Source organism: Urocampus carinirostris, chromosome 3 (genome assembly GCF_059441175.1).
Source record: "Urocampus carinirostris isolate Australia breed hairy pipefish chromosome 3, RoL_Ucar_1.0, whole genome shotgun sequence".
In the NCBI taxonomy this organism is placed as follows: domain Eukaryota; kingdom Metazoa; phylum Chordata; class Actinopteri; order Syngnathiformes; family Syngnathidae; genus Urocampus; species Urocampus carinirostris.
Window position 1 is genome coordinate 51,119,405 of NC_142351.1, and position 23,720 is coordinate 51,143,124.

Below are 23,720 nucleotides of genomic sequence, written 5' to 3' on the forward strand. Positions count from 1 at the left end.
CTCCATCCATTCTAAGGACAATTATGTTGTAAGAACATCAGGTAGCTCATATCACATGACAAAGAATATGCACATGAGCACTCATTCAACAGCCAATAATGAATTGTTTTCTGGTGTTGGTAGTATAGGTAAGACCGAGCCTAAAGAATAATTGCAAACCCAACCTTACCCGGGTCTGCGGTTATTAAAGCCTAGCTCAAGCCCAAGATAAACCCCAAATGTTCATATTTTCTTTGTGAGGGCCAGGCTTTTCCCTTGCTGACTTTTTAAAATTATCTACCCGTCATTGTTCTTTGTTTCTTCTCTTTGTGTCGCGCACTGGAAGTTCCATGCAAACAAGTCATGCCACCTCCCGCCTAGCGCCCGGCAGAACACTATCCTTTTCCAGTTTGTTTTGATCCGGAGAAGTAGACTATGCATCCCCCCTTCCCCGACTGACAGCATACACCAGCCTATCACAGTTACATACCAAACAGGCATAGCTAACCATTACACGCACACACAATCTTTCACATGCAGCACTTGCTGTGAACTTTCTCTGACCACAATGAACGATACATTGATATCAACGACTATAAAGAGAGTTCAATTACAAATACACAAAGGAGTGAACCAGCGATAACTGAAGCGGAAAGTAGCGAGGGGTCTCTGTACACCAAGCCTGGAGAAAATCAAAACTTCTTGGAGTGTAACCAGAAATGAAAGAAAACTTTGGGTGGTTTGAAGAAAAAAGACGAAATGGATATAGGGGGCCTCATGTTAGTTTGTAAGCTATACAGATTGCACACGACCAGAAATACGAGTTTTCCTCTATGGCTTTTACTATCTGGCTATTTTAAAGCAGTTTTAGAGTACAGACACGTCGACAGGAGTGTATGGTAATTTCTATCTAGTTAGTTACCTTAAGAGTAACACATTACTTTTGGGTGTCAGTGATTTCGGGGTCATGCAACTACTTTTAAAATTAAGTAAAACTAAAAATTGTTTTTTTCAGTAGCTCGTCCAACACCAATTCTTTCTATTCCTTAGTTGTGGAAACATTTCCAGTTCAGTTAAAACATTATATCAAGTGTCAGTAAGATTCATTTGTTCTGGTTTTCAAATGTAGCTTGTGTGAAAAGGTACAGTAGATTATTATATAGACAGCAAACAGACAAAACATGGTTATTTTGCTTGAGTGAACTGAACTCATAACTGGAATTGTTTCTTTCACCAGTTTGTGGACTATTAGAAATTTGGTACGAGACGGCCCTAAGTATTACACTCTGTTCCGTGTACAAAATTGAATTTGGTCAGGAAAATTGTAATACGAGGGGTGGATGATGACTTAGGTGGTTGAGTGTGGTAGGAGGCCAATGCAGGCCATCTGCTGTTGCCATGGTTTCGGGACACAGCCATTATTTTGCTGTAGTTAGAGCCTGACCTTGCTTCTCTCATTAGCTGAGCGGAAAATGTTGACAGGAAGCCTTATTTCTTACAAAAAAGGTTTTGATAGCAACACCGTAACATTGTTTTGTTCCTCATTTTTTGAAATAAAGAAAAAAGGCAGGTTGTGTCTTCTAAGGTGTCATTAAAAAATTGAAAGAAGAATATTTTCTCCTTTTAGTATTTGACAGCAATGTCCAACTAAGTAAATTACCATTCAGAATATTTTTCCACCGCGCCTATATGCATTTAGTTTAATTAAGATGTTCGGACCATGGAACACGTTAGGTAAGAGGAAAGGGAAAGGGGCGATGGAGAGTGACCTTATGCTCATCACCATAGTTTTTGTTAGGGTGGCATGAGAATGGTGAAAGTAAGAAAAGGCCTGTATCACACAGTGTCAAAATGCCAACCCAGACCCCCCCCAAAAAAGAAAAAAAAGTTTATTCAAGTGCATCTAAGACACACGTGTCAAACTCACAGCCCGCGGGCCACATCCGGCCCGGCGTACAATTATATCCGGCCCGTGAAATCATTTTATATACATCTACTATAATGGCCCGGGTCTATGAAACGCTGATAACTTTGAAACTATACTTGGATGCTAAAAAACACAATGACAGAGAAAATTATGTTAACTGACATTGCCGGTAAACCCGTGGGCCTTATTTGTGGAACTTTTGTGGCCGGAATTAAGGAATTTAATGTAAAACGGCACTACAAGACAAAACGTCAAAGTAAGCTGAAAAACTCAAATCCAGAGAAAGAAGACAGAAAGTTGAAGAGTTAAAGAAGACTATGAAGATGTTTTTCACCAAAGCAAATTACCAAAGTGAAAAGCACAAATTTTATTTATATTTCCGTTTTTTAATATTTTCAATTTGTATAGTTTTGATAGGAGATATTTTTATGGAGAGCAACAATTTTTAATTTAATTTAATGTTTAAGTTTGTTTGTTCTGGAATAATATTCCTGACTGTTTTAAATTCATATTTGTTTTTTTTGTTTTGTCTTTAAAGGAAAGGTTTAGTGTATTCAATAAATATTTATTCTTTTTGGCCCGCGTCCAAAGGTGTGGTTTGAGTTCTGGCCCTCTGTATAATTGAGCTTGACACCCCTGGTCTAAGAGATGCATGTACTTGGACGCGACAGATAAGGAGTTTGACGGAGGCTGCTATGATGATACAAGCCAGGAAATGGCATCAGCAGGTAAAAAGTTCCAAATTCCATACAGGACCTTTAAGTAAAATTCTACTTTTTCTTTATTTTTCAAATACATACAAGATCAGTATATAGTTCTCTAATAAATAACTCACCAGGGAACGCATTTTTACAATTTTATTCCAGAAACCCCAATGAGGATAGGTTAGCGAGGACAAAGACTTTAAGAGATTTATGATTTTTAGTTATAGCAGTCTCAACAAAAATAATTATTAAACATTCTATAAATCGGGCTAACAATCTATCAACAATTCTGGATTGCAAGGCTACAAAAATGTGTAGTGCGAAAAAATGTAGTATTAAATTATTCAGAAGAATCATTGCAGCACTGCTAATTTCTTGCTAAATCCGTTTATTGTATACAAAACATTAGCAGTAACGTAGCAGAACTCGAGCTGCTGACTGCATTTGGAGTGTTTGTTGAAAAAATTGATAGCTCTGCAAGCGGGAGGTCAATAAAACCGAAACTGCTGGGAGGAGACAAATGCAGTCACACTGCTCACAATGTCTGCAATAAGTTCCCCTGTATGCACTAATGGTTATGCTGATTAGCCTCATCAATTAACAGGAGAGCTGCCTTGAATTCAGCACGCAAATCTAATCGGACACAAGTGACACAAGGAAGAAACAGATGTGCCATACCAGTGTTCCGATAAACTGCCAGGCACAATCTCACAGACTGAATAGCATCCAAGACGAACACATAAAAAGTACCGCACACAAACCAAAAAAAAAAAAACCCACAATTTGATTCGGTTCATTTTGGACTGAATACATTCAAACAAATTATAACATGTTTCATTAAATTAAACAGCTATTAATCCCTGAAACGACTGAAAACGTTGTGGTTTAAACAACAACAATTGATAATATACCTGAAAACAATAATTATGTCTTTGAGTTCTCATGCCAGTTAGAAATAACATTTATTTGAAAATATCAACGACCCCCTCACTGGTGAACTATTTAGAACCAGTTCACAGCCTAGTCAGGTGGTCTTAGGGATTTTAAAACAGTGTGCCATGAGGCTTTGTCTATTGTACTGCAGGAATTTGCTCATAAAAAAAAAAAAAGAAAAAAACATTTAAAAAAAAATATTTCTTCTCGCGATTATCTCGTGTAACTGTATCATTCGGCCATATAAGTACATGGCAGTTTTTTAAAATTTGTTTTACATACAAATCATCTTCCCCCTCGGATGGGTCTGGCCTTGATGCGGCGAGGGGGCTTGCGTGTTCCAGTGACTCTGGAGAGCGATACCGTCGGGAGCTTGCTCCTGGTAGGGTCACCCATGGCGGGCCGGTCTCCGGGGTAGGTTCCAGACAAACAAAGACCCCAGCGTGTCGGTACGCTGTGAGGTGGCAGCCCCACCAACCGACTATCCTGCGGAGGGCTAACAACTCACCCAGGAGAAACCCCCTTTGTTACGAAACTGACCAGAGAAAGAAGCCGGACTGACCAACACGGTAACGGACCCCAGCCTGCCCCCGACCAACGAGTACGGATCGACCTTCGTCGTAAGACCCGTGTCGCCACCTGGAATGTCCAGACACTCCTTCGCCCCGGAGCTGCCACCCTGCTGTCCCGAGAGCTCTGTCGCTATAACATCACCCTGGCAGGGCTTTGTGAAGTACGATGGCAAGGCAATGGTGAAACAACAGCTGGCAACCATTGCTACATCTGGAGTGGCCCCGAGAGTCGGACCGGCCTTTACGGTGTGGCTCTCGCCATTCCAAAAGCCCTCCGGAGGTCCCTCATCAGCTGGACACCAATAAGCGACAGACTACTGTCTGCTCGCTTCCTCCACCATCACGGCAAGATGACAGTGATCGTCGCCTACGCCCCCACCGATGTCGCTGATGAGGATGCGAAGGACGCGTTCTTTGACCAACTCCACCAGGCTGTCGACCAAGCCCCACCACACGACGTCACCATCATCCTCACTGATGCCAATGCCACTCTATCCAGCAATGATCGGTCCCCCGGCTCACCTGTCGGCACCACCTTCGTTGACAGCACAACAAACGACAATGGCAACCGCCTCGTCTTCCTCTGCCACCAAAACAACCTTTGTGTTGCTGACACCTGGTTTCCCCGGAAATGCATCCATCACTGGACGTGGTACAGCCCAGATGGCAGAACCAGGAAGGCATTGGACCACATCCTGATATCACGACGCTGGAAGTCGTTTGTAACCAACTGCCGGGTGTTCAGAGGAGCACAGCTTGGCAACACAGATCATCGTCTGCTGGTGGCCCAGCTCAAGCTCCGAGCCAACCAGCACAAGACTCTGCCTCGCCCCGACTCCTCCAGACTCAGCGACCCCAACATCGCCAGAGACTTCAGTTGCTCCATCCGCCGCACTCTCGATGCCCTGGCTCCTGACAAGCTGACAGACTGGGCGGCCTTCAAGGAAAGTGTCCCCGGACGCCCGCGATCCTCCCCGAGAAAGCCCTGGATATCAGAGAGGACACTAAACATCATAGACCAGCGGCGTGAGGCCCGGCTCCGAGGCGACCTCACGGAGTATCGGAGACTGAACCGCCTGCGCAATGTGGCCATTGCTGAAGATAGGGAGAGGTTTTGGCAGGCAGAAGCCCAACAGCTTGAGTCCGCGGCCAACAACAACAACATGAGCCGCGTATTCAGTCTACTACGCCAAGCCCGTAGCGGCCCACACATAAAGACAGCCCTGGTAAAAGACTCAGACGGCAACCTCATCATGACAGAAGCCAACTGTCTCGCGCACTGGAAGGAGCACTTTAGCCTCCTCTTGCAGCACAGCACCATCCCGGCTGATCCCACCCCCCTAGTGGCTGCAAACACAGCACCTCCTAGCGACGCCTGCTGCACAGACCCTGTAACACCCGAGGAAGTGAGAGCTGGTCTGAAGAAGCTGAACACCAAGAAAGCCCCCGGCATCTGTGCCATTACCGGCGAGATGCTCAAGGCCGGCGGTGATGGCATGGTGGAGTGGCTAACCTGCCTATTCAACCAGGTGTGGGAATCGGAGCAGCTGCCCACCGACTGGACCAGAGGAGTCATCATGCCCTTCTGGAAATGCAAGGGTGACAGGCTTGTCTGTGGAAATCACAGAGGTATAACCTTACTCTCCATCCCAGGCAAGGTCTTTACCAGGATCTTGCTCAGCCGTGCCCTTCCAGCAATCAGAAGCTGCCGCCGTCCCCAGCAGGCTGGCTTTATGCCCAACCGCTCCACAACGGACCACATCTCTGCCGTCCGTTTGCTGATAGAGAAGACCCGTGAATTCCGTAAAGATCGCCATCTATATATCGGATTCATTGATCTGAAGGCCGCCTTTGACACTCTTCACTGTGGAACTTCCTCCAAGCTCTCGGAGCACCACCCAAGATCATAGCCCTGTTCAAGCTACTCTACAGCAACGCAGAGAGCTGTGTCCGTATCAACGGCATTGACTCCGACTGGTTTACTATCTCCAGCGGCGTTCGTCAAGGCTGCGTGGCTGCTCCCGACCTTTTTAATTGCATCATCGACCATCTGATGTTCAGGGTTAGTGAGCGCATCCCCGGAGTGTCTTTCGGCAACTACCACCTGACTGACCTGGAGTATGCTGACGACACCATCATGCTCAGCACTTCCTACAGCCAGCTAAGAGACGCTCTGGGCATTTACAGCGAAGAGGCAGCGCGGCTTGGCCTCCAAGTGAGTTGGACGAAAACAAAGTTCATGTATGTTGCTGATGGACCAGATCCACCTCCCATCCAAATTGGTAGCGACATCGTAGAGCCTGTCAAGAGCTTTGTGTATCTGGGGTCCATGGTGACACACAATGGGGACCTAAAACCAGAGATTCTCCGCAGAAGAGCCCTGGCAGCATCTGCTCTGCAGTCTCTCTGGAAACCACTCTGGCGGCACCAGACCATCGCACGCAAGACGAAGCTCCGCATTTACAACCTCGCCGTACTCTCTATCCTGCTTTATGGCTCAGAAACATGGCCCCTGAACGACACCCTGGCCACAAGAATCGACGGTTTTGATAGCAGGGCTCTCAGAACCATCGAGAACATCAGGTGGCCCCAGCGAGTCTCCAATAAAGAGCTCAGAGCCCGCACGTGCCAGCCCCGAGCATCTTCCTTGGTCGCACAACGCCGCACCCGCTGGTTTGGCCATGTCCTTCGTCTACCACCAGACCATCCGACACGAGCCATTCTCCAGTTTGACCCAAAGGCAGCAGGCTGGACACGACCACGAGGGAAACCTCGCACTCGATGGCTCGACGTCATTGCGGGCGACCTCCAACAACACGGAGTTGCTGTAGAGGATGCAGAACAGCTGGCACAAGACCGCCAGCATTGGAAAAACCTGGTTCATCTGGTCGGCTCAACGCACAGGGACGGGACCCCCCGACCTTCGCTGGAGCAATAATCAATCAATCAATCAAATCATCTTATCATTAGGTAGTACAGGAACAACATATTTAATACATTATTTTGTTTGTCATGATTATGGTCAAGAAGGCTCAGAAAAAATAACTAAATAAAAACAATAAACTAAAAGTCGAATCGTAATTATTATTTTCATCTTTTAACAGTATTAATTTGTTTTAGGAGGCCAATGCGGCCATACTACCCTCAACACCCGATCTCGTCCGATTTCAGAAGCTAAACAGGGTCGTGCCTGGTTAGTACTTGGATGGGAGACTGCCTAGGAATACCAGGTATTGTAAGCTTAGGGCGGCGTTAGCTCAGGAGGTAGAGTGCTCATCTTGGGATGAAGAGGTCGCAGGTTTGATTCCAGGCTCCTCTAGGTTATATGTGGAAGTGTCCTTGGGCAAGACACTGAATACCTAATGCCCCTGATAGCAGGTAGTTGTCTTGCATGGCTGGCACTTTGGAAAGCAAGTTAGTGTGTGAAAGGGAAAAGTGTGAAGCACAATGTAAAGTGCTTCGGGAGGTCTTCATTGACTTGAAAAGTGCTATATCGTCATGATTACTGATGCGTGGCGCCTGAGTCTGCTCCGTTGGCGCCAATAGCCGCGGACACTGATTGGCTGTTTCCTCTTTTTTAAACCCCCGCCTTCCTGACAACACTCGTTGGATCGTTTGTGAACCTAAGCTACACGCTAGGCAAACTTTTATGACTCCTGACTCTATTCTGCCCTGTTCTCCGTCTGATTCCCGTTGCCGACCTCTTTTCTGGACCCGTTTATGTTTTTGCTCCTCCGCCCCGGCCATCGACCTGTTTTTTCTCGCTGTCAACGACTACCTTCGCTCCACATGGAAGTGCCACTTCCGCGTTCCAGCTATCTGTTACCCGTGACCGACGATCATCGGATTGTGGATGCAAGTCCTGTTCCCCTTCTCAATAAAACTGAGTAAAACAAACGCAATTGGGTCCCGTCACTATATAAATGCAGACCACATCATTAATATAAAACTTGTGGCTGCAATTAATTTATAAAGCCTTTTCGACGGACAGTGTTCAAGACATTTGATGAAAATAAATGTTCCTTCAGCTGCCAAAAGATTGCAAAGCTGTTTTTTCTCGTTTGACGGAAAACTTTCTTTGAGGTCACAGATCTACGACCCAACAAGCAGGATTGGAGAATAACGGAATACATGCCACGGCTTTACATAATCAAGGTACAAAAACATGTCATTGTATTCCGATACAGTTACAGGAAAAAAATACGTTATCAAATTACATGTATATTTTGTAAACATTGCCCTGCAATTGGCTGGCAACCAGTTCAGGGTGTCCCCTGCCCAGTGCCGGATGATTGCTGGGATGGGCTCCAGCACCCCCGTGACTCTACTGAGGATAAGCGGTATAACTAATGAGATGAGATTTTGTAAACATAAGGATTACTTTTCAGGATTACAATTTTATTTAAAAACAATTTCATGTCGTACACTACAGGGGATATTAAGGTCCAGTGTGCGTTAGTTTCAACTCTTATGCTTTCCTTGTTCACAATAGCTTTGTTGACATTTTTGATGTCCAGTCGCGCCTCTACCTCTCTCTTTCTCTCTCACTCTCTCTCTCTCTCTCTCTCTCTCTCTGCTGTTTCATTAATTCCACAATTCACACACTGCACTCACAGGTCTTTGTCTTTTGTTAATAGATTTGGTATTTAAATAATCCAAAAGTAATCGGGTTACGTTACTTTAAAATTATTGTATTTGGATGACATTACTGATTACATTTCTCAACAGGTAATTAGTAACTGTATAGCATTTCATTTTTAAAGTAACCCATGCAACCATGCCAACAAGATAGGGCTTCTGTCAAGGAAAATGTTTGGCTGGTGGTTGAATGAAGACTCAACTTCGCCGTGCAGAGTGAAGATCGCTCAAGATGATGATCATGTTGATGAGAATTTCCTTTGAGCTGCAACGAAAATGCTGGCGGCGCTGATGAGTTCACATCATCAAACATTCTCTCCCCCTTTTTCCCTAGCAGGTGTGGGTGAATAGAGCACCTTACCCATGAATGGCACAAAGAATAAAGAAATTAAAAAGGAAAAAGGAAGGGGACAGCGACGCCGGGCCCACACACCCACACACCTCGTCGCGGTGCTCTCAATCATGACCACAATGCAGGTCGATGGCGCTCTGTATTCAATTAACTCCCTATGAAAGCAACAGAACGGGAGAGGAAAAAGAAGGAGGGGATATGGTGGGAGGCAGCTGTGAGTTGAGGGGGAAAGTGATCAAAGAGAGGGATGTTTACGGGTGGAAACCTGTGGAGGAGCTCGTTGCAGAAGGGAGAATGTCTAAGCGGGAGAGGAGAAGAGTGGCATAATTTGGATGCGAGCGGTGCCTTAGCAGGGGGTACTCAAACGTGGGAATGATCATTTACGTGAATCAACAACTCGTGGTAGAGAAGAGCATGGCGTATGTTGGTGGTGGGGGGTGGTGGCAGCACATCTGGCAAGGCTTGTCATCAGCGATGCAAGAGATGAAGGCAAGCTCTCGTTGAAGGTAGAAGGGCAACGTCTATTTTGATTTTTAATTAAAGATTGTATAAGATTTTGTTTAACTTTTTCGGCTTAAATCAAGAAATTTAAGTGACAAAAGCTGTAGAATATGTGCGGCAAAGTTAAAGTTATTTATTGACAACGTAAATTCTTAGCACAATATAAACATTCCATTTGCAATGTGTTAATTTAGTCTACTGCAAAGTCCGATTCATCATCAGATACACCAAAGAGTTGTTTCCCTCATCTCACTATACCCCCTGCCCGCCTCAGCTCCATGGGGAGCAGAGCTTTCAGCCGCTCTGCCGCCCCAGCTCTGGAACTCATTGCCGCCTGACCACTGAAATTCTCCAACCCTGTCCACCTTGAAATCCGGACTCAGAACTCACCTTCTCAGACTTGCCTGTTCTTGACCATTTCCATTACACGCCGCCCATTTTAACTATAATGTGTTTTATTGGCGATTTATTACTTGCTTGGTGTCTCTTGGTTTGCTCTTAGATTATTGTTGTGTCCTACTCATATGTACAACGACTGTGGGTGTCCTAAAAGGCGCTTTGAAATAAAATATATGCTTATTATATTATCATTGTGATGTTTGCATTTATTTATATCAGGCATGTCAAACATACAGCCTACAGGCTTGATCTGGCCTCTTGGAAAATGTAATCTTGCCTGCCATTTTATCAAAAATATAATTGTGTCTCTAGGCCATTCATATCAAAACTTGTGATTTTATAGAGAAATACATACAGTCCCAAATGCTCTCTCTGGCCGCTAGAAGGAAGTGTTGAGTTTGTAAAACTTGGTGAGTTTATTCAGTTGTAAAACTGCCTTCACTCAACTGTTAAAATGACCCAGTTAACACGTTCAATGGCTAAAAGGAAAATCGTTTCCCTCAAAATTTGCGAATAAATGTTTTGTGTTTAGAAAATATCCCGTGTAATTCCTGATTATATTATGGAGGGGACAGTAGATTACTAAGGTAGGCTAAATGATAAGGCAGAAGAACAAAGCTAAACACTTGGAGTTGACTTTCTTTCACCAATCCCGCCCACCTGAGAACAGAAAGTCTGGATGGGGGATCAAACTGAATTTGACATCCCTGATTTATGACTTTCAGGGCAACTTTCTGCTTTCTCTATTATCCAACATTTATCTTTTCAACGGTAAAAGTACTGTGATAATGGAATAAAATGTAATGCCTTTTCATATCTCATCTATATCACCAGTGGTCAAGGGGTTAGGATTCGGCACTCTCGTCGCGACGACCTGTGCTCATTTCACTTTGTATCCAACATTTTATCATTGTTTTCAGCGATATTTTTTGATATATGTATGTATGTTGCACACAAAATTGAGACAATTTCTATTTTCATTCAATGATTTTTCAAGTGAATGTTGGTACTCCCGACTGGACTATATTTTTAAAGTGCAATTTTCTAGGCTAGTGCTGCAAAGTCTCCTGCCACACTCATGAAGGGGTCAGGACGATGTGAAGGGGATTAGAAGGACGGGTGGTCTTAGGAGAACAGATGGCTGCCTAGAAGTTAACCTTCTTCATCCCCAAACGTACAGTACGGGGGTTCTCACGTGTGTTAGGACATGTGTAAAGACCGACATCACGACACTTGCACTCACACAAGCCCTCATTCCAATGAGACTGGCGGTTTTTTTTACAGCCCACAGCTGCTTGACCGCTTTAAACTTATCAGTCTCAGTTATCAAGGCAATGCTGCCTTGGGAGAAGAGCGAGTGTCACCCGGACATACTCCACCAGATGGCAACCTGTTTTATTTTTGTTATGTATTCATCCATCCATCCATTAACTGAACCGCTTATCCTCAATAGGGTCGCGGGGGGCTGGAGTCCATCTCAAGCTATCTTCGGGCAGTGGGCAGGGGACACCCTGAACTGCTTGCCAGGCAGTCACAGGTCACAGAGAGACAGACACCTCACTCGCTCATTCACACCTAGGAAGAATTTGGACCGGACAATTCACCAGAATGTCTTTGGAATTTCGGATGAAACCCATGCAAGCAAAGGGAGAACATGCAAACTCAGCTGAATGTGAACCCATGACCTCAGAACTGTGTTACGTTTAGAAAACTGGATAAAATTAAAACAGAATGAAAGCAATTCATTCATAAAAACACAACATTGATTAAAACAATAGGAAAACATACTTGAACTATCATAGAAACACAAATTCTAAATACTTGTAGTTCAATAAATTTGCATTTATTTTACATAACATGATGTCCACCTATAGGGGTGCCTAAAATTCCTCCTGTGAATTTGTTGATAAGATAATTGAGAAGTCATGAGGTCTCCCTTCAGTGTTTTATTGTGTTTATGAAAAAATATTTTTAAAACATTTAGTAAGTTCAGGGAGTTTCAAACAGTCAGGGTGCATTGGTGGCAGAAGGTGTTTTCACACCTTTGTCTTTTATATTCTTACTTTAATATTCGGAATGCTTGACATGCTTACATCAATTAACAGGTAACTTACAGGGACAGTGTGTATTTTTTTATTTTGTTTAGTATAGCATAAGGATGAATTGTTTCTAAGAAAAGGCATGTTTCAAATACAGTCCAAACGCATACCCAAACCCCAAAAAGATGAAAATAAAAAATAATTTATTTGAGAGCGTCTGAGAAATGCATGTTCTTCAAAAATGAACTGACTGGGGCTGTGATCATGACTTCAAGCTAGGAGACGGCGGCAAAGAGTAAAAAAGTTTCAAATTCCAGACAGCAGCTTAAAAAATGTATTGATTTTAATAATAGGAACAATCAAATAAACAATCAAATGAATGTCTAATTAAAAAAAAAAATAATAGGTCACTTAATTTGCATACATTTGACATATAACGAGCTGACATGAATTTCCCCCATTTTCCTTCTACGGGTACCCAAATATCTCAAAAGCAAAAAACTAAAAGTACACAGGTGGAGTTTGGTCACTTTGAGTCTCTGTAGTTTGCTTAGTAGCACTGGTTTTCAGTTGCACTAGACCATACAGCGACATGTAGTGGTCAGATAATACACACTGTCTCTCTAAGATAATTACAACCATGCCAACAATCAGTTTGCCATATTCTTACATATGACACATGGAGGAAGCAAAGTACTAGGCGAACTGAACTCGTGCTGCAACTGACAGTTTGATAATCGATGAACCGTTTGCTCTTTTTTCGATTAATCACCGAATCACATTCAGAAAAAATAAATACATTTTTAATGTGCTTCTCTGAATATTGAAGATTTGGACCGATACAAAAATAGTGCAAAAAACTAAAGAAAGGTCTATAATAAAAAAACATAAAACATCCAAATGGTTGTCAAATAGCTTAACAATGAACAAAAAATATTCAAATGTATGCCAGACACATGCAAAAATGTAAAATGCGTTTTTATAAGAACGGTCTTGAGGTGCCGCCTGCTATATCACAGTGGTACTACAAGCATGTCCTCTGAACGTCACAGCGAAAGTTGATTCATTCTTCCTTGCACTGAATTAACCTGCTGAGTGGCGCATAAATCGCGCAACACAACGAATCAATGACAACATTCCCCGCCAAAGCTTTTAGTAATCTATTTTAATCAATCTTATCAATTTGTTTTGCCAGTCCTACACTGAACCTTACACTGTTGCCAACAATATTGTAAATAAAGGAACGTATAGGTATATCTTTTCACCCCCCCAAAAACGTCTATTTAAAAATTGTGTTTGCCTAATTCCTTCCAATCATTGCACTAGTTTGATTAATCATGGCCGTGTGACCAGAACTGTGAAAATTACTTTCACCTTCAACAGGAACAGATGTAAAATACCCCAAAACCTCTGTGACTCGACTGCTTCATCCTCTCGCTCATCCACACAAAACGCCAACAATCAACATGCAGGCACGCAAGCTAACGTGGTGCTAAATGATCGCCGCGTGAAGGCATGCAAACAGTAACGAATATTCAGCTTTCTACACACATTTCCCACCTATGCAGTCACATGTCAAATTACCTTGTCGCTAGGCAATTACTTGTCCTGTCCCGGCTTTGGAGTGATGCAAATTACTTTAAATGCACTTTGGGGCCGCATCTCCATAATGATGATTGCAGCTATGCTCTGACACACACGAATATCCGCTTGTACCTTTAAAAGGGCTGCTGTTGCATCTTTGCCTTACAAAAAGAAGTACTTTAGGAGGAGGAATTTAAGAAATCCGGGTTGACGAACAACTCATGCTGATGACTGAGTGCTGGAGAAGCGACAATATGGGAGTGTTTCTTAACCTTCTTCGGGACAGCGCCACACTCAACTTCCTGTCCTCGCGGCTTTGAGGTGTTCTTTCATTAACAAATGGAGGCATTCATTTTCTTCCCTAGATGCGACTGCAATGTAATTACGTCTCGAAACCGGTGGGCGTCACGTAGTGCTTGGATGTTCAGTACCTCATTGATTACACAGTCAACGAGAGTGAAGAAATGTCAGCGACGCAAGTAGTCTCCTTTCTGTCTTTGACATTGAAGGGTTCTTGTGTGCATGTTTTTGACTTACATGTTGTGGAGCACGCACCAGCCGCAGTGCGGGTCCCCGGAGCTCAGGCACTCCCTGCAAGTTCCATACTGCACACACGACTCGATAGGAACTTGGGTCACCTGGAGACAAGTACACAAAACACAGTTTATCTTAATTATTTTTGAAACAAATGGAACATTTGACCAACAAATTGTGTTCATATTGATGAAAAGAAAAGTCTTGTTTTACTGTCAATTTGTGTTGATTTTTTTCATTACTCCACCTGTGTCTTCCCCACTGCACTAAAATGCCCCAGAATCTAATCCCTACGTTGAGAACGAAATATGAACACTATAATCAGATATGACCATTTTCATCAAGCAAAAACCTAGGACTCAATCATGTGATTATGTTTTCGAATAAAATCGGATAGGGTGCAGTAAATGTATGGAAATATATTAAAATATTTTAAAATCTATGAAGGGTAGTTTGTATATTGAATATGAGATCAAGACTGTACACAGTATATAAAAGTCTTAAAAATATAAAATAATCAGTGGTTACTGTTAGTTGCTGAAAATGGTTTAAGGGCTGCAATTGGCCCCCAAGCCTAGCTTCTTTAGTCTGGGATTGGAAAAATTGCCCCATTAAAATTAATATATGATCAATGTGTGTGTTGGGGGCGGTGTTTGTGTGTGTGTGTCCATGTGCGTTTGTTTTTTTAATTAGTTTCTGGAAGATAGGAGTTAACATACTGCATTTAACCTTTTGAGAATGGGTGCAGTTTTTACACAAACTTGTGAAAGTTCACACTAACCAAAAAACAAACAATACAAAGGCAATAATGATGCAACAACACAGGTAAAGTTCTTATTTACGCGACTATTTTCCAGCATAGGAAACCAACCATAAGCAATTTATGCAATCGACAAAGCACTGAAATGCAGTTTTACTCAGTTTACATCACATTAACTTTTTGATAAATTTTGCAGATGCTAAAATACTGGCCCAGCCAAACATGAGCCCCCTATTACCGAAACTGAATTTCACAACAATATTCAAAGCTTGTAGATTGATCTGACCTAGACACAATGGACAACAATCCTTAACGCTACTTGAGTATGATGGGCAATACTAAGTGAGTATTGCTCGATTTAAAGGATGTGTTTGCTGTCGATTCTTGCTTTTCAGCAACGGAAATGAACAGTTTGGCTTCTGCTTTTTCGTGGCTGTCAACTCGCAGGCAACTGTCGCCTTGATGGCCAGCCAGGGAACCAGCAGTGCACAGCTGGGATCAGTTGGCCTGCAGAGAGGCTTCTCATGCCATCACTTGGCTTTGGTCTGCAGCACGACATCTGTCCACCAAGGTATGGGCAGTGCATGCACAGACTTGAAAAAAATACGCACAAAAGTGTCTGTTTGGAGGGTCAACATGTAAGAACAAGGAAACAGTTGTTTGAGCGCCTGTTTAAGAGGCTTAGGAGATGGTATTGATCATACAAGAGAACACTGTGACATCACTTTAGATAAAAATGATGGGAAGACGATTTGTCCGAGTCAGATTAACATGTAAGTGCTGGCTGCCTATCCTTTATTGCCTCTCTGGCTCACGACAACACGCTGTGACAGATCGCAGCCACAATCAATAGTTCCTAAAGCTGCTACTGAGCTGTGGTTGATGATTGTTCAAATAAACGGGTAAAAATAAGTATTGGAGTATTTTGAAAATAACTGTACGGACTGAATACGCAAAGTGAGAAGTAAATTGCATTGTGTTTTTCTGTTTGGAACAAATGCATTTTTAGATGTTTCAATGGACCTAACCTACATATCTAATTCATTGAAAGTCTCATTTTGTAACCAAAACACATTCAATTTATTATTATTATTATTATTTTTATTTATTCTGAGGAAATATCCTAGAGTTTTGGTAATCGTAGGAGATCATTTAGAGCAGTGTATCTCAATTTGTAAGTTGGGACCAATAAGTGCATTGCAGACATGTTTTTAGTGTTGTCCTGCGTCTTTGCCTTGGCAAAAGAATGCTGAGGGGAAAAAAAAACAAAACAAAACTGATGATAAACAGTAGAGAGTGATAATTCCCTCTAAATATGAGTTGAAACAGCATATCACACCAGAGAAAATGACTGATAAAGTTTGTTCACACATGTTGAGCATGGCCAAACGCCGATACCGTGGAGAATTTCTGAGATTAATAAATTTTAAAAAGGTAGCAAATTGAGCATTGCAGGAAATGTGCTTAAGGTCGTTTAGGTTTTGCTGGTCATATAGTTTTTGGGTTTTTAACTTTCAATGCATTTCGAGACCCCTGGTCTAAACTGCACAATCTTTTTAATATAATTAATCGAATTTTTGTCTTAATTTAGGTCATGGTTGTAATTAGGGATGGTGGGTAAGTCAGAACAGTTGAGAACCACTTATTTAAATAATTAGAAATGTTACAGTGTTCGTTAATAACTATGTTTCTTAATGAGTTTGTAGCATTTTAAAATATGAGATACACTTTCAGTTGCAATACTCATATACTGACAACGTCATAGAATTCGCAATTGCTGCTTTCTCCACAACTGTTTAAAACGTAATTGCATATACCATATTTTCTGGACTATAAGTCGCTCCGGATCAGCTAAAAATGACATAATTACGATAATTAAGAAAAAAAAAATCACTTATATAAGTCACACTGGAAAAAGTAACTTTTATGTCAGGTCAACTTCTGCTTGGCACCTTATAATGCTTGTGCTGCTTAAATTGCTTTACATGAAAAAAGAATTGCATGGGATTTATTAAACAATATTGCAATCCATCCAACGCTTAATAACTTCACTCTACACTTTACCAATTACGTCGTATTCACCTGACCTTGAGGGTTGCAAACCTGTCATTTACTTTTTGGCATTTCACTTGGACAAGCAAATATATTTTTTCAGGAGACCCCTGCTATTTGGTATTATGATATCTAGGATCATTTGTTAAAATCTGTGATTATTGTAATTATTTTAATTATTGATATCTGACCTATGTAATAAGGATATCCATGAGATTTTGTTATATTAGACATAAAAGGAAAGGAGGATTTGTAAAATGTATTTAATAGGGAAGATAAAGGGGTAGGAAAAATAAGCATCTGCTTCTGACTACCCCTTTTCAAACATGTTATGTGACATTATTTTGTTGTTGACTCATTGTTTTTGTCCTGTTTTTATTTTAATGTTCGGAATAAAAGTTTTCATTCATTTATTTGTCTATAGCAGGCATATTCATCTACTGTCCTGCTACCATACAATCTTTTATTAAGCACAGTTGACAGCAAACTTTGGCCTCAGCTGCTGAGAACACTCTTCCAAGCTGTATCATATCAGCCCTTTGTTAAATGCTTGCTCCTCATAGGCTCAATAACCCCCACCTGTCCAAACCCCTACAGCAAGAGAGTGACAAGACTAGGGGGAGGTCTATAGTCGAGGGAGGTGGACAAAGAGGACCATTGACACTGCGGGACAATCCCTACACTGTGCTACAGCTCTGCGATGGATGCTCCTGTTAGATTGGCCCCCATCACCTCAAGGAGGACTTGCTTGGGGACAAACAGGTGGCGCTCTGTAATGAGTTGCAGTCACATCAGAGGCAGAAGCGGTGACTGATGACAAAAAAGGCTGCCAGTTAAAGCCAGCTAAATCCATGTTCTGCTAATGCCAACCTGGTCATGTTTGGGTTATATAACTAGGAAAACCACTAGTGTTTTCCTATATCTACTGCATACAAGTTTGGGACTCTTAATTAATACTCATCTGAAACTCTTAAAAATGTGTTTAGCCAATTCAGGCAAGTCACTTGACTACCTCCTAATCAAGATTGATAATCTTTTGTTTTGTCATAACTGAGTAGAGACGCGAAAACATATTTACGTATGTTCTGGACTATAATGCACACATATAAACGCCAATATAGCAACAATTTTGAAAAGGGCCCCTTATAACCCGGTGCCCCTTATATGCAGCAGAATACGGACGATAAGATCATACAAGGCTTTGCAGTATTACTTCCATATTTTAACATTGCTTTTGCAATTATTGTTCAAATCGATGAACTTCACTGATCCAAATTGCAAAATACTTTATGCAACAGGAGTTCGAATGAAATAGTGGAGGTGAGAGTGCTGACAATGTACCACTTGACAAGTGGTTCAAAGGACTTATGACCAAACATTAAACCTTATTTCATTATCACACATTTTTTACTCATAGAGCAAGGAACACTAATTTGCATAGTGCACTCTAAAGGCTTTAAAATGTCTCCCCTTTTCTTCATCAACAAATGTTACTAAATGGAGAAAACCAATAGTCTTTCAACAAACCACTATTAAAGCTCTTTTACGTATGCATACATGCTAAACTGAGAGGTTATTCATTCACAGCTGAAGAAGAAGAGGGACTGTTTACCCTATCCAAATGCACTATGGAAATTAGTGTTGTAGTACCGTAAAAATAATGTAATAAAGGGATAAGGTCTAATGGCATTTTACATGTCATCAGTATCACTGGTGGTGAAGTGGTACTTGCGTTTGATTCCCATTGCATACATTTTTTGTGAGTTTGGTCAGAAATGCACATTAATGCAAGGCATTAAAATGTACCCGTACATATGGAAGCTCTTACCCTTGTCTCAATTTCATGCGACTTATAATCTGGAAAACCCTTATAGTGTTCAAAATATGGTACATACATCTTGAAAAGTATTTTCCTGTTGGCCTAGCAATTAATGTACTGTACTCTTGCGTGAGGACGTCACTGTTGGAGTGTGGTCAGGGTGAAAGTGTAACACAAAATGAACAAGAGATTGCTGCAGGAAAATAAACAACAGAGTTGAAAAATAAGAGTATTTACTGCTGTGTAGAGCATTGTGGTCAGAGCAGCATGAGCCAGTAAATGTAGGTAGAGGGGTGGCGTGGGGGGAATTACAACAGCTGTTGACCGGCACACGTTGAAGTCACTCTCCACAGTGGGGCTGCACAATGATGTCTTTTCTCTCGTGTATGCTTCCTTGTGTGAGCACACGCTGTCATAAAACCTTAGCATACATCTTTGTTTTAGGGGAAGACATACATCATCCTCCTGTGGCAGAGTGATCGCTTTAAAGCTGTCCTCTCATGGCAAATTATTGTTAATTCAATATCTTCCTTATACAAACTGAGTGGGTTTGGGACGTTCAATAGGCGGAGTCTGACTCGAAATGGAAATAATGGTGAATGGCAGAAGAAGGGTTAATACAACAGTGTCCTCAAAATCAGGCTTAAAGGCCCTGACTAAACATGGAAAGGTGTTGCTGAAAGATTATTGGTGTTTCTCATACTTGCAGTTTATAACAAAGAAGAGAAGGCAAAGATACCGTTTAATGTCATCAATGTGTATGTTCACATGCAGGGAATAGTCGGTTTGAGATCAAATCGTGTTGTTGGACCAATCTGGATAGTCTGTCTTCACGACTAACGGCGAGAGATAACCCGTGTATAAATTGCATTACCCAACTGGAAAAAGCACAAGGGATGTCCTTACCCAAACATACATCATTTCCGCTTTTGAGTATTTACTCTAAATAAAAAAATTGTATTAATGTCACTCACTAAATGCAATGTAGTACCAAAGTGGGTTGATTTTCCCTGTGCTTTGTTGTGGCCAAGTGTGTGTTTACATTACTTGCCTAAAGCATGTATTTACACCATATACCGTAAAATCCGGACTATAGAGCGCACCTGATTATAAGCCGCACCCACCACATTTTAAGATGATGTACTTACACAAGTCGCACCTGTACATAAGCCGCATGCGCCCACATTAAAACGTGACACAAACACAAAATTAACCCAAACCCGACCCGCGATTGTAACTGAATATAAAGTACACAGTCCAAAAACCACAACCGGCAAAATAAACGGATATTGATACCGGTACTTAAGGTTTAATGCAAACCTGCAGAGTCCGAGTCCCGTTGAAAATAATCCAAAGAAAAAAAATGTATATTTCCAAAGGTAAGGGTGGAAAAAATATATATCCACTATTGTCCGCTGCGTCCACAAACACATCTCACCTTTACTCCACTTCCCATCAGCCCCCGTTTTTGATTTGCCCGTGGAAAACATATCAGAATAAGTCTCTAAAATAAATACATTACAAAAATATACAGTTGCAAATACATATTATACATGGTTACACATATTTACAAAGAAAGACGGTACACCGAGAGAGTTTTCAAAGTTTTAATATTAATATTATAACTTTCATCCCAAACCGTGCCTGTGAAGGGTAGCAAAACGCTACTAGGAACACGCTCGCAACACAGTATACGAGTTTGTTGAGAAAAATATACGGTACTTTTAGAAATTAAGGTAAACCATCCTCCTATTCCTCCTTAAAACTGATGTCATCAAAGTCGTCTTTCCCAGTATGGGTAAGAGACTTTGTCATATAGATGTCGTCCCACGCTCCCTTTTTCAAAAACACACTGGCAGCACACTCGCAAAGCAAGGTTTACGTGCAGTTACTCTGTTTTCTTCTTAATCGGATTGCTCGATTGCATTTAGCTTGAAAGCTGCGTCATGTGCCTTTCTTATTGCAATTTACATGACGAGGATATGTCTACGCTAATTTAAATTGTGCACAAGCTAAGAAGTTGTAGTCTTCCACCGGTCTAAATCCTACCTTTTGTACTCGAGCGCCACTGGCGGCTGTTAGAAAAATTACATAAATTGGCCGCATCACTGAATAAGCCGCAGGGTTGAATGTTTGAGAAAAAAGTAGCGGCTTATAGTGCGGAATTTACGGTATGTGTCAAAAAGACTGTTGTTTTGCAAGCCCAAAGTTATTTGCTTCCCCAAGGAAAAAGAAAAGATAGCCAATGAGGAAATCAAACATAGAGACCAAGCAGCGGAAGAAACCAATTGTTTTACAATAATAACTTTTTTGAATATCAACAAACTTACAAAACTATCTTCGTCGGACTGTAAGCTGTCCCAATAAGAGCATATTTGGATCAATGTGTGTGTTTACATGGCCTTACAAAACCCGACTACTGGCCATAATTCAGATCTTAATCCGACTATACCTTGCATGTAAACATACTGTCTGACTGTAATCACAGTTATGATCCATACAGTAATGAATTCCACAACAATTTGTTTGTGACAGCTCTCAATCCTGCACTACATCTGCTGATGTTGCCATGATAGGTTTGAAGGGAGGTGTGTGAGATCCATGGTATGAATGTGTTTTCTCTGAGATGCTGACAATGTACGTGCCTTCGAGAGCGAGTCTTTCATTTATTTCTGTGTCTTTGAGACAGAAGACAAATGGCTCCATTTTAACTCCTCTTCGTTGCTGCCTTGAGACCTAGCTGACGTCGCCCCCAGCCCAGTGATGGATGGCTGGGCAGCATCAGCCGACGAAATATAGAAGAAATAAAGGTGGATAAATAAAGAACAGGTAAAGTGGTAATGTCCTACTGCTCTGTTGTTGAGAGGAGATCTCTATGTGGTGCCATAAGGGCCTTTCTGTGATGAGGCGAGGTGGAGAAGAAAAAAAAATCCCATTGTCAGCAGTAAGGTGAGGGAAGATATTTTGTGAGCTGTTTCCAAGGCAACGGTCCAGGTTCTGACCTCGGAATAAGCCCGCACATACGCCACTGCACCTCCAACCTTCGAAAACCCTCCGAGATGCATGGCGAAACAGCTGCCGCCTTTGGGATGCTCTACCTCCTTTTAAAGATGTATAGACATGCACATCGACTCAGGCGCCCCACGTGCTCTATTTTTAATGAGGGCTAGCCAGGCTACATCACTGGAATGAGCAACATCGATCACCGGCCCAATACTATTCCGGTAGAAAGAGGCGAGTGAGGCCAGTGCGTATCAGTGAGTGTTTGCAAAGGACATGAGCACAAAGGAAGAGCAAATATCATCAGTTTGAAAATCTAAAGGCTCCCAAAGTCACCAACAGCCCTTAAAGCCACAATTCTTTTGCTTTTTTAATGCCTTGTTCTCCCTCTGAGAGTCCAGGGGACAAGGCCAAATCTCCTTTTGTCAACACATCCTCCCTCTGCCATGCATACGAGTATCAAGTTGGTCCCTGTGAGGATGAGCCAAGAGTTTTGAACTCCCTCAGAATCAGAATAAAGTCACTGGGGAGACATCCCATGTGATTCACCTCAAGCGAAGAAGAGCAGCAGCTTATAATTAAGTATACCACAACATGGTAGGTCTGTATCTTCCAGTCAAGTTAATATCACAACTATTTAAACCTAAATTATAAGTATATTCTTCATACACACCAATATCAACTTTGTTAAAATGTTAAAGGACAATTGAAAACAAAAGCCAACAAAGATTGGAGCCCAACTCAAAATGACGACAAATGCATGAGGCAAAGGTGATAATCACCCGTTTACCATGTCAGCCCAGAAGATCAAAATTACTTGATCATGGAAATAACAATATACGTTTCTAAATATATAGTTTTAGTTGTGATGTTGCAGATAAGGCAAAAATAGTTTGCATTGTTCGAAGGAAAAAGTATTTATCATTAAATCTTACGTTTTAAAATAATGATTAAAAGTGATATTTAGAACGCAACCCCTTGTGTGGACTGGTCCAAAATTGTCTCATGTCAGAGTTTTTTTGGAATATTTTGAGGTCCCAGATTCATCCATCCGTATTATCTGCACCGCTTATCGTCAGTAGGGTCGCGGGGTGCTGGAGCCCATCCCAGCTATCTTCGGGCAGTGGGCAGGGGACACTCTGAACTGATTGCCAGCCAGACAATTCGCTCACTCATTCACACATAAGGACAATTTGGACCGGCCAATTAACCTAAAATGCTTGTTATTGGAATGTGGGAGGAAACCGGAGTGCCCGGAACAAACCCAAGCAAGCACGGGGAGAACATGCAAACTCCACACACGACATCAGAACTGTGCAGCACACGCGCTAACCACTGCACCGCCGTGCTGCCCAAGTCCCAGAATAATAATGTTAAATGTTAATGGAGTGAAACAGAATTATACATTTGGGTAATGACAGGTTAACAAGGAAGATCAGTTTTCATATAGTCATTTTAGAAGAACATTTTTTAAAAAATATTAAAGGTGTTTGAGGTCCAGGGTTCTGAACTTGATTTTCCACATTTCACATTTAAGCTTAATGAAGTTAGAGAAAGGAATTATTTGGCCTTGCGTAGGAGTGATGAGTCCTTTGAAACTGTTATAGAAAGTCCAACCATAATATGATAACATTAAACAACAGGCAAAAGTAGTTTGGGTCCACTGAGCCCCCATGCCTTGTTTTGGCACAACAAGAATTTTTGCCTCCAAGACAAGAATGTTTCATTAACAGAATCGGCATTTTTTACAGAGCAGCAGGACAGAGATTCAAGATAAAACAAAGGAACTAAAGGGCAAAGTTAGATATTCAACTGTCACCCTGCCCACAAATGTCTCTGTTTCAAATAACAAGGAAGTGTTTTCACATTTTTGTTGTCGCCGATTTTACAAAGCTTGCTGACAAGCTGTTTTACACAAACACATATT

The 23,720-nt window shown here is 41.8% G+C and overlaps 1 protein-coding gene across 2 annotated transcripts in view; it reads right to left on the bottom strand.

Moving 5' to 3' along the window:
* The window catches only part of LOC148370012 (plexin-A2-like), a 304,834-nt gene that overhangs the window by 116,512 nt on the left and 164,602 nt on the right, over positions 1-23,720 (bottom strand). For both annotated transcript variants that reach the window (XM_088332300.1, XM_088332301.1), the window contains one exon: positions 14,166-14,266. In XM_088332300.1, coding sequence (XP_088188426.1) covers positions 14,166-14,266 — 101 coding nt within the window. The remainder of the gene's footprint in view (positions 1-14,165; positions 14,267-23,720) is intronic.